Below are 12,957 nucleotides of genomic sequence, written 5' to 3' on the forward strand. Positions count from 1 at the left end.
TCGTTGAGTGGCCTAAGGTCACATGACCCGCATGCAGCATGAGGTCAACTCAGAGCCATGTCCTGACAGTCAGTGTGCTTTGCGGCCGTTCCTTTTGTTTCCTTTTGGGGATGTGGGGAGAACTGGTAGTAGTGTTTTTACTAACAAATAAAAATTTATATATTTATGGTGTACAACATGATATTTTGAAGTATATATACATCGTGGAATGACTAAACTAAGCCAATTATCATATCTATCAACTCACATATAATTTTTTTGGTGAGCACACTTAAAATCTACTTTGTAGTAACTTTCAAGTATACAATATGTTGTTATTAACTGTAATCACCATGATGGACTGTAGATCTTTTGAACTTATCCCTCCAGTCTGACTAAAATTTTGCACCCTTTCACTAATATCTCCTCCTAGCCTTTGACAACCACCATTCTATTCTCTGCTCCTGTGAGTTCATCTTTTCGAGATTCTATACATAAGTCAGGTCATGCAGCATGTGTCTGTGCCTGGTTCATTTCACTTATAACGTCCTCTGAGTTCATTCACGTTGTCACAGATGGCAAGATTTCCTTCTTTTTTAAGGCTGAGTAGTATTTTGTTTTGTGTTTATACCACATTCTCTTTCTCCTCCCATTCAGTGATGGACAGTTAGGCTGAGTGCATATCTGTGTGTTTGTTTGTTTGTTTATTTATTTGTTTGTTTGTTTTTGAGATGGAGTCTTCCTCTGTCGCCCAGGCTGGAGTGCAATGGTGCGATCTTGGCTCACTGCAACCTCCGCCTCTCAGGTTCAAGCAACTCTCCTGTGTCAGCCTCCTGAGAAGCTGGGATCACAGGTGCACGCCACCACGCTTGGCTATTTTTTTTTTTTTGTATTATAGTAGAGACAGGGTTTCACTATGTTGCCCAGGCTGATCTCAAACTCCTGACCTCAGGTAATCCACCTGCCTCAGCCTCTCAAAGTGCTGGGACTTCAGGCATGAGCCACGGTGCCCGGCCAGCTGAGTGTATATCTTGGGTATTGTGAATGGTGCTGCAACCAATATGGGAGTGCCACCATCTCTTCCTATGCTGATTTCATTTCTTTGGAGATATACCCCGTAATGGGATTGGTAGCTCTATTTTTTTTTTATTCGTTGAGCCACTCCTTTTCAACTCTAATGATTTTTAAGTTGAACCTCAAGTTTTTTGTTCACATGACCACATATTTACCTGTGTGCTATTCTCACTTTAAATGGGAAGAGTTCGCAGTTTTAACAGTCAAGCCCTGAGGCATCAACGCCATACAGCCGACTGCACTGCTCCACGGCCTCTCTCAGGGTTCTTTCCATACCTCTCCCACCATAGATAGTTGTTCATTCAGCAGATAAACACCAGATGCGTACTGTGTGCCAGGCACTGTGTCAGCAAAATGGATGTGGTCCGTGTACCCAGGAAGTTCTAGAATTTGGTGGGGCATGGGCACCAAGCAGTCCTCAAAGTACAAATGCAGTTATACAATAGAGTGAACTCCTTCCCCTGTCTGTCCAAAATCACTTGAAAATTAAGAAAAATAATTTAAAATAAGGAAAAGTTCCTCAGGGGGCCTTATTTAGATCACAATACTACATAGAAAATAAGGGAGTTCTTAGCAAACCAAATTTTTTTTAGATTCCTGGAAGATGCTAAATAGAGAGGCTCATCCTGAGAAGAAATCAGAGGGAAGAGAATCTTAGCCTAAAGTGTGCCAGGGAGAAATGTGGTGTCAAATCTCACAAATATTCTGAGCCAAGTTTGTGAGTCAAAGAACAAGGCCACAGCGAACCCTGGGGTGGAGCCATAAGGCTTCTGTGCTAAGCCACATGGAAATTCCTCTTCCTCATGGGCACATGGGGAGAAAACTCCTCCTAGCCATGCTACAAGGGAGGACCATGTGACTGCTTCTGTGCAGCAGGGCGTGAGGAGAGGTGATTCCAGCATCCATGTGCCAGTCCATGCTGAGGCACAGAAGAGCGAGCCTGAGTCCCCCTCACCCTTCCACAGCTGCAACAGTGAGGCCCTGGGTTGTCACGGCAGAACCACGAGATGGAGCCAACTAGATCTCTGCGTCTGCATGGGCCACCGCTTCCTGGAAAATTGCATCAAAATTTAAACGAATGAGAAATAAGTCCTTGATATGAAGCCACAGAAGTGGCCAGGTTGAATTCGTTCCTCGGCAGGGTAGTCTGTTCTGTCTAATGCAGGTATTTACTTGAGCAGATGTTGAGACCCTTTTCCTCCTTTGCAATCCCTCAGCTGCAGGGACCAGTGATGTTTGCACTCAAAATTAAATCCAAGTACTATTTTCCAGAGAAAGAACTCAATCTGCCTGGAGAAGAGCGCTCCTATAAAAGCTGTGGCTTGTCAGAGAGGCCAGAGCAGAGCCTGAATAACACCAGCTCCCCAGCTCAGAGAAGAGGGGAAAAGAGGCCGTTCCAACTTGGAGGAGAATATCCTGAATGAGTGACTCTCTCCTTGACAGCTGGGCTTTTGCCCTGCACCCACACACCCTAATGCAAAGTTCACCAAGAGACTGTCTGAGGACAGCTTGGAACTCTGCTGAATATGCAATATGGCATCACTAAGACTTTGTTCCCCGGGAAAGAAAGGTCAGGAGTGAAATGAAATACGTATTTACTAGATAAGATGTGGGTAATATTTCCATGACTTTAGCTGCAGGCATGGCTGTGCCAGAATGCTGACTTCATCATTTCCAACAATTGGTAAAGAAAAAGGAAAAAAGGGAAAAAAAAAGGAAAAAGATACCCAGGATACTAGAACCAGCCAGAACAGATACATAAATTGGAGGAAGAGCCAGTGCTGTTGCTTCTGGGATTCTCCATGATTGACAGTCATGGGTTGGATCTAGCCCAGTAAAGCAGCCAAAAGTGAATCACAGACCTGAAGGGGTATGTGCAGCTCCTGGGTGAAGGACACTGGACTCCTTTGGTCTGTGAAGGGCAAATCATACATTTTTTGTTTGTTTTTGAGATGGAGTTTTGCTCTTGTCGCCCAGGCTGGAGTGCAGTGGCGCGATCTTGGCTCACTGCAACCTCCACCTCCTAGATTCAAGCGATTCTCCTGCCTCAGCCCCCCAAGTAGCTGGGATTACAGGTGCCCGCCACCATGCCCAGTTAATTTTTGTATTTTTAGTAGAGACGAGGTTTCTCCATGTTGGTCAGGCTGGTGTCAAACTCCTGACCTCAGGTGATCCACCCGCCTCGGCCTCCCAAAGTGCTGGGATTACAGGTGTGAGCACTGCACCTGGCCAAATCGTACATTTTAAAGAGGATGGACAGGCAGATATGAGAGCCAGTTGATTACCAGCTGGTGATGTTGAGCACGCACTGAGACACCACAGCTCCCTCAGTCACAGGAGCGTGCACGGCACTGGTCTGGTGAGCATGGCACTGTGCTATAGGAGAAATGAGGTAAAAAAAAAAAAGCAGGAATTCTGGAACGGTGCACTGAGAGCTAGCGTAAATCAGCCCTTCCATAAAGCATCAAAAGTACTCGCAAAAATTGTCCGAATAAACTTTTGTAGAGCTCTGGAAATTAACCATGTTTGCAACAATTGCAGGAGAATTTATTCTAGAACACTGCACCTCAGTCAGAACAGTGGGGCTTGCAGCAACATAACCTGCCACACCTCATTCTGCTCGCCCAGCTCAGGGAGCCTGGAAAGCCTCACAGCCACAGTGCCTGTGAAAACCAGCAGCCGTGGAACCATCAGAAAGGGGGAAATTGTATTTGGAGTGTCTCAAAAAGTCCCATCCTCAGAGTTACGTCACTAATTGGCCTGTCTCACAGGTCTGTGGAAAAATCCCATTCACAAGCCATTTCTCAAATCATGAATGACATGTGCTTAAATGTCACAGCTGCCTGAGGCTGCAATGCCAGCTGGGGCAAATGAGATTCTGGCCAAATCATTAAAAGGGAGACACAGGGAGCAAAAGGCCCAGCATGGGGCCAAGGATGAAGGGGATTGAGGAGCTCTGACATATTCCTGGAGTCCTGGAAGGGCTTCTGTCGAGGTGGGGGTGCTGTGACCATGCCCAGGTGAGACCTGGCCAAACCCTGGGCTCTCACCTGCGGCTGCCCTTGAGGACGCGCACAGGCAGTTACAGACTGTATTCATGTTGCCATGTGCCTCAGCAATCGCACAGGGTGCCTCTGCAGAGGGGCAAAGGCTTATCAGTTCAAGGAATTTAAGGAAGCCTCTGTTCAATTATTGCCTGACCACTAAGGTAACTGAGCAAAGAGTTCGTGGCTTGCACACTACAGAGAATTCAGACTCCACAGAATTAGTGCAGAAAAGTTACTTAATAAACAAACAGCAATAATAGAAACAAAACAGAAACAGTAGCAACAACAAACTGTTTTTTGGGGTGGGAGGGAGAGGGATCTGATCTCCAAAGTTGCCACATTGCACTATCTAAAATGTCTCACTTTCAACAAAACTATATGAAACATACAAGGAAACAGGACAGTATGGGCCATCAACGGGGATGGGGACAGCAGTCAACAGATACTTTCTATTAAGATGCTGAGGTTTCAAAAAAAAAAAAACACTTAAATAAGCTATTACAACTATGGTCAGGAAACTGAAGGAAACCATGTGTAAACAATAGAAGAAAAATATGACAATAGTCTCATCAAATAGAGATTATGAATGAAGAGAGATATTATAGAGATTATTAACCAAGAGTGATATTATAACCAAATACTGAATACAAATTATGAAATTTGAAAGTACAATAACTGAAATAAAATAATCACTCGAGGGCCTCAACAACAGATTGAGCTGGAGAAGAAAGAATTGGTGAACTTGAAGATAGATCAAATGATATTATACAATCTAAGGAGGAGAAAGAAAAAGAATGAAGAAGAAGGGACAGAGGATCAGAGACCTGTGGAACATCATCCACCAGCCGTGATACACGTAATCAGAATCCCAGCAGGGGGATGGATAGGAGTGCAGAAAAAATATTTGAAGGAATAGTGGCCAGAATCTTTCTAATGTAATGACAAAAATTAATAGGCATGTCTAAAAAGCTCAATAACTCCAAGTAAGATAAACTCAAGGAGATCCATATCATAACACATCAAACCGTCAAGAGAATCTCAAAAGAGAAAAAAAGAGGCCTCCTCATGGACAAGGCTTCCTCAGTAAGATTAACAGCTGTCTCATCGTCAAAAGACATGGCAGCTAGAGGGAAGCAGGATGCCTTATTCAAAGTTCTGGGGAAATAAGACTATAAACCAATAATTTGCCACTGAGAAAATATATTTTTCAAAAAATAGGAGAAAAGACATTCACAGATAAACAAAAACACAATTTGTCACTAGCCCTACAAAGAAATAATAAAGGGAGTAATTCAGGCTACTTTGAAAGCATACTATAAAGTCACTCAGATATCCACAAAGGACACAAGAGCACCAGCAAAATACCTACATTTTTTGTGTAAATATAAAGAACAGCATAAATATATTTTTCAGCTTTATTGAGGTATGATTGAAAGCCAAAAATTGTATATATTCAAAGTATACAGTGTGATGTTTTGGTATATGTATACCTTGTGAAATGCTTACTACAATCAAGCTAATCAGCACATCCACCGCCTCACAAAGTTGTCCTTTCTGAGTGTGTGTTGAGAATACTTAAGATCTACTCTCAGCAAATTTCAGGTAGACAATACATTTTTATTACTATACACACCCAGCTGTACATTAGGCCTCCAGAAATTATTCATCTTATAACTACAGGTTTATACCCTTTGACCAACATCTCCCCATTTCTACCACCCCCAGCCCCTGACAACCACCATTCTATTCTATTACCATGAGTTCGACTTTTTAAAGATTTCACATAGAAGTGAGATCATGAAATATTGGTCTTTCTGTGTCTGCCTTATTTTACTTAGCATAATATCCTCCATGTTTATCTGTGTTGTCACAAATGGCAGAATTTCTTTCCTTATTAAGTCTGAATAGAATGTATATTCCATACACATCACATTTGGCTTTATCAATTCATTCATCAACTGATGCTTAGGCTGTTTCCATATCTGGGCTATTGTGAATAGTGCTGCAATGAACAGGGGAGTGCAGACATCTCTTTGATATCCTGATTTTATTTTGTTTGGATAAATACCCAAAAGTAAGATTCAAAATGCAGAAAATCCTCAACAAAATACTAACAAACCAAGTTCAACAACACATTAAAAGGATCATACACCATGATCAGGTAGGATTTATTATTGGGATGCAAGGATACTTTACCATAAGCAAATGAACAATTGTGATATATCATATTGAAAGAATGTTAAAAAAAAACTCTGTCTCAAAAAAAATTATATGATCATCTAAGATACGGAAAAATTTTGTGATGAAATTCAACATCATTCTTGGATTAAAAAAAAACTCTCAAAAAATTAGGTATAGAAAGAATATACCTCAACACAATAAAGTTCATATATCACAAGCCACATCTAACATTCTTCTCTACAGTGAAAATCCAGCAGCTTTTCTTCTAAGATGAGGAAAAAGACAAAAATGTGAACTCTTGCCACTTCCATTCAATGTATACTGGAAGTTCTAGCCAGAGCAATTAGGCAAGAGAAAGAAAAGTCATCAAGTCAGAGAGAAAGAAGTAAATGTATTTTTCTGTAATTCTTCTCCTGTCTGATGTAAAAGACAGCAGTGTGAAGCAATTATTAGAATGCTGTGTTGATTAATGTAGACTGCATAAAGATGTAATTGTATAACAATAATAGCATTAAGCAATAGAGAAGAAATGAAGTTATACAGGAGCAAAGTGTCAATATACACGTGAATCAAGTTAATATTAATTCAGGTTAGTTTGCTATAAATTAAGATGTTAATTGTAATATCCAGGGTGACCATTAAGACTAACTCAAAACTCATAATAAAGGAAACAAAAAGGGAATTGAAATGCTACATTAGAAAATTTTTACTTAAGACAAAAGAAGTCAGTAAGGCAGCAATAGAAAAACGAAGAAATAAGACACACAAAAAACACATAGCAAAATGATAAAAGTAAATTTTACCTTATCAGTAATGACATTAAATGTAAATGAATTAAACACTCTAATTAAAAAACAGTTTTACACAATGCATAAAAAATGAAACAATGTCTATGTATATTCTTTCTACAAGAGACACACTTCAGATGAACAGAAATAAACAGATTGAAAGTAAAAGCATGAGACATAATGTAACATGCCAACAATAAGCAAAGAAAGTTGAAATGTCTATAATAACAACAGGCAAAATAGACTTCAACAAAAATGTTATTAAAGCCTTTTTAGATGCCGCTGCCACCAGGAGCCCTGTACTATCAGCCATGGTCAACCCCACTGTGTTCTTCGACATTGCCATTGACAGCGAGCCCTTGGGCCACGTCTCCTTCAAGCTATTTGCAGACAAGTTTCCAAAGACAGCAGAAAACTTTTGTGCTCTGAGCACTGGAGAGAAAGCATTTGGTTATAAGGGTTCCTGCTTTCACAGAATTATTCCAGGGTTTATGTATCAGGGTGGTGACTTCACACACCATAACAGCACTGGTGGCAAGTCCATCTATGGGGAGAAATTTGATGATGAAAACTTCATCCTAAAGCATACAGGTCATGGCATCTTGTCCATGGCAAATGCTGGACCCAGCACAAATGGTTCCCAGTTTTTCATCTGCACTGCCAAGAGTGAGTGGTTGGATGGCAAGCATGTGGTCTTTGGCAAGATGGAAGAAGGCATGAATATTGTGGAGGCCACGTAGCGCTTTGGGTCCAGGAATGGCAAGACCAGCAAGAAGATCACCACTGCTGACTATGGACAACTCTAATAAGTTTGACTTGTGTTTTATCTTAACCACCAGACCATTCCTTCAGTAGCTCAGGAGAGCACCCCTCCACCCCATTTGCTCAGAGTATCCCAGAATCTTTGTGCTCTAGCTGCAGTTCCCTTTGGGTTCCATGTTTTCCTTGTTCCCTTCCATGCCTAGCTGGATTGCAGACTTAAGTTTATGATTATGAAATAAAAACTGAATAGCAATTGTCAAAAAAAGAAAAAATAATCAGTCAAGATTGATTGACTGAAGATCTAAGAATTACAAATATATGTGCACTTAACAAACAATACAATCCCAAAATACAGGAGAAAAAAACCTGACAGAATTGAAGAACGGCATGGACAATTTAAGAACAGATGGAGACTCCAGTAATCTACTTGCAATAATAGCTATAATAACTAAACATAAGGTCAGCAAAGAAAGACAACACTGTAGAGGACCTGAACAACATTAAAAAACAAATGGAGCTGGCAAACATTGACAGAACATTCCACCCAACAGCAGCAAGATATATATTGTCTTCACGAACATATGAGATATTCTCCAGCATAAACCATATGCTAGTCTACATAAAAGCCTCAATAAATTTAAAAGAACTGTAATTATACAAGTACGTTTTCCCACCACAAGTAATTAATCAGAAATCAATAATAGGAAAATATTTGGTAAATTCACAAACATGTGGCAAGTAATAACATACTCTTAAATAACCAATAAATTGAACAACAAATCACAAGTAAAATTGGACAATACTTTGAAATGGATGGCCAATGAAAGAAAAAATTGCCAAAACTTATAAAATGCAGCTAAGAGAGAATTTTATAGCTGTAAATGCATATTAAAAAAATAAGAGCTGAATACATAGAAACAGAGTAGAATGGTGGTTATGGGAGAAGAGGAAAATGGAAAGACATAAATCAAAGTGTATAAAGCTGCATTGATCCAGGATGAATAAGCCTAGAAATCTGATGTACACATGAGAACTATAGTCAATAATATTGTGCTGCATAATGGAAACTTGCTAAGAAAGTACACTTTAGGTTCTCTTGCTACACACCCACATAGACCAAAAAGAGGTAACCTTGTGTTTGTGATGGATATGTTCATTTGCTTGTCTGTAGCAATCATTTTACTATATATGTATGTCAAAACCTCACGTTGTATGCCTTAAATATACATAATAAAAAATTTTAAAGTAAGAAAGAGGCAAAATCAATAGGTTAACTCTCAACCTTAGGAAACCATAAAAAGAAGAACAAACTAAACCCAAAGCAAGCATAAGAGGGAAATAATAAATATGTGATTGGGTTTAAATGAAACAGAGAGCATAAAAACAGTAGAAAAAATCAACACTATCAACAACTGTACTTTTGAAAAGATAAAGGTTAACCATTCTTTAGCAAGACTGATCAAGAATAAAGAAGACAAACTCAAATTAATGAAATTAAGAATAAAAGAGAGGACATCCTTACTGACTTTACAGAAATTTATTTAAAAAACAAAAACAGAGATTAGGCTAGGTGCATGTGGCAGGTACCTGTAGACCCAGCTACTCAGGGGGCTGAGGTACGAAGATCACTTAAGCCCAGGACATCAAAACCAGCCTAGGCAACACAGCAAAAACTCTGTCTCTAAAAAAGTATAGTTCAATAAAATTTTACAGAAACAGAGATTATAAGGAAGTAGTACTATGAAGAAATAGTATGAAGAAGTCTCTGGCAAAAAAAAAAAAAAAAGGATAACCTATAAAATGAACAAATTATTAGAAAGAATTAACTCACAAAACTGACTCAAGAAAAAAGAGAAAATGAAATAAGCTTACAACAAGATATAGAATGAGTAATTTAAAATATCCCACAAAGAAAAGATCATGTCTAGATGGCTTCACTGGTTAATTTAACCAAACACTCAAAGATAAATTAATCCCCATCTTTCACAAACTCTTTCCAAAGTAAGCAGACTCTTTCCATCTCATTCTATGAGACCAGTATTACTCTAATATGAAAACAAAACAAAGACATCACAAGAAATGGAAGCTACAGACCAACGTCTCATGAATATAGATGCAAAGAACCTCAACAAAATAGTAGCAAAATGAATACAGAAATATATAAAAAAGATAATCAAGTGCAGTTTATCTCAGCAATGCAAGTTTGATATAACATCTGAAAAGTCAATTTAAGAAATAATAAGAATAGAATAAGGACATAATCCATATATTCATCCCAATAGATACATAAAAATGATTTAACACAATCTTGTTGAGATTAAAAAGATTCAACAATAAGAACTCAAAGTAACTTCCTCATCTTGAAAAAGAGACTCTATGAAAAACCTAAATCTAAAAATAGCAACAAGGCACAGATGTCCCCTCTTGCTACTTCCACCTCACACTGTACTGGAGGGCTAACCAGGGCAATTGGGAAAGAAAATCGTAGGAATAAAATGCATTGAGATTAGAATGAAAGAAGCAAAGCTATCTCTATTTATAGATTACATGATCTTGTACATAGAAAACCCTACAGAATACACAAACACACACACACAAACTTTAGTATACAAAAGTGCTACAATTTAATGTAATAAATGGTCACTGCGTAGTACAGAATATAAACATTAAAAGCCACTAGAATAAGAATAAGTGTGGCAGCAATTATTGGGTGAAGGACCTATACTTTAAAGCATCCAAATCAGCTTGGTGCTAGGATTGTTTGCTGTGTTTGTTCTGTGTTGTTTACAGTGATGAGTAGAAGCCCTGAGAATTTAGGACACAGTAGAACTTGAGCAAAGGGTGCTGGTGGGCATGGGGTATGTGAGGAACAGAGCACAGGGAGAGGGTGTGGAGAGGCATGGGTCTGACTGGAACAGCAGAGACCAACGAAAGTGTCTTTGTATCCAAAATCCCATCCTTGAATGCACTGAGACAGGAAGATGGACAGCCCCAGGGAACAGGTAATTTAGGTTGTGTCCACCTGCAGGATGGGAAGCCTCTTACTATTAAGATGGAACTCTGAATACATTGGAAAGCTGGGGACCCTGGCATTACTGCAGCCATCTAAAAACAAAGGGGAAGAATCCAGACTGAGAAGAGCCAAGAGAGATCCCTTCATGAAATGGTACATGAATTCCAACCGACCACACTACTTCCTGTGCTGTGAACCAGTGAAATCCCTTATTGCTCGATCCAATATGAATCATGTTTCTCTTCCTTGGAGCCCAAAGCACTCTAATCGATTTTTAACAAGAAAAATAATTATACAGTATTTCTTCACAATTGATATAGATAATTTTATCTGGTAATATGACTACTTCATTTGGTACATCTGCTTGTCATTCATGATTTTAGCAAGATCATAGATCAAATAATCCTTTTCCAAGTGTGATTTACAAGGCAACAAGGAGGCTCTCTTTTAATTATGCTCAGACCCTGGCATGGATATTAGCACAGAGGCTGAATTACGTATTTTTCTAAAGTAGGTTTATAAGAAGGAGACCCACAAGAGATCCAGATGCCTATATTACCCTCCTTGGAGATTAATGGATCACACAGGAAAAGGAGATTCCTAGGGTCAGACAGGGAATTAGGCAGATAAAGGACAGAAAGAGGAAAAACTGAGAGAGAACTGAGAGACAGAGAGGTGAAACAGGGCCAGAGGATAGGACAGAGATGTGAAAATTGGATTTAAGGGAGAAATGTCTATGCCCACACACTCTGCCCGAACATCCACAGCATATTGGTCTTTACCAGCACTTCTAATGTAAGTTCCTGTTATCGTCATAAATAGTTGAGTGAAAAAAAGCTTTGTAAGACATGGGTAGCGTCAGGAAACATGATGAATTTTCCATTTGGTGGATTGATCTGTGGTAAGTTAACCTAGACTAGCCTATCCCTATCTCCATCTGCACTGCAGGGAAGCCCATACTTGTGATCTTTGCCCCCAGAGTTCTGGGAAAACATCCGGTTCCTAAATCTCCTGGCCCAGGTCCTCCAGGAGCCTCGCGTAAGCTACCCACATCCCAGAAAGCTGAGCCACACAAGCTATTTGTTACGTGTTGGGACAGATGCTCATGTAAGAATGACAGCTCATCCCAAAAATGACACCCATGTCACTGAGCCTCATCCCTTGGGGACACTTGAGGCAGGGGAGGAGCATAATGGAGGAAAGACAACATATCTACTCCTTTCACATCCTCTCATGGCTTGAGAATGACTCCAGGAAAAACTTTTGACTACCACAGATAAGCCCGTGTCCTAAAATCTGAGTGTTTGTGGTGAGATGTTGCCATGGGCTGCACCTGTCTCAGCCTCCACATAACAGAAGCCAAAGGCTTTGCCTCATAAGGTTTTTTTTTTTATTATTATACTTTAAGTTTTAGGGTACCTGTGCACAACATGCAGGTTAGTTACATATGTATACATGTGCCATGTTGGTGTGCTGCACCCATTAACTCGTCATTTAACATATTAATGCTCTCCCTCCCCCATCCCCCCACCCCACAACAGGCCCTGGTGTGTGATGTTCCCCTTCCTGTGTCCATGTGTTCTCATTGTTCAATTCCCACCTGTGAGTGAGAACATGCAGTGTTTGGTTTTTTGTCCTTGCGATAGTTTGCTGATAGTGATGGTTTCCAGCTTCATCCATGTCCCCACAAAGGACATGAACTCATCCCTTTTTATGGCCGCATAGTATTCCATGGTGTATATGTGCCACATTTTCTTAATCCAGTCTATCACTGTTGGATATTTGGCTTGGTTCCAAGTCTTTGCTATTGTGAATAGTGCCGCAATAAACATCCGTGTGCATGTGTCTTTAGAGCAGCATGATTTATAATCATAAGCTGTTTTTAAATGAACAATTAGGAAAAATAAAAACAGTAGCAAGAACAGCAACAGCAGTGCACCCTCTGCCATTGGAGGCAATGTCAAAGTTAATCTTTTTTTTTTTTTTTTTTTTTTTGAGACAGAGTCTCACTCTGTTGCCCAGACTGGCATGCAGTGGCATGATCTCAGCTTACTGCAACCTCCAGCTCCCGGGTTCAAGAGATTCTCCTGCCTCAGCCTCCCAAGTAGCTAGG

General features: G+C 39.9%; 1 protein-coding gene across 1 annotated transcript; it reads left to right on the forward strand.

The window, feature by feature from the left end:
* Positions 1 to 7,380: 7,380 nt before the first annotated feature.
* Positions 7,381 to 7,809, forward strand: LOC101127811 (peptidyl-prolyl cis-trans isomerase A-like). The gene has a single exon (XM_055380083.1). It carries the CDS (start codon positions 7,381 to 7,383, stop codon positions 7,807 to 7,809), a length of 429 nt encoding a protein of 142 aa, XP_055236058.1.
* The last annotated feature ends 5,148 nt before the right edge of the window (positions 7,810 to 12,957 follow it).

The sequence above is a fragment of the Gorilla gorilla genome, chromosome 11 (genome assembly GCF_029281585.2).
Source record: "Gorilla gorilla gorilla isolate KB3781 chromosome 11, NHGRI_mGorGor1-v2.1_pri, whole genome shotgun sequence".
NCBI classification, from domain to species: Eukaryota; Metazoa; Chordata; class Mammalia; order Primates; family Hominidae; genus Gorilla; species Gorilla gorilla.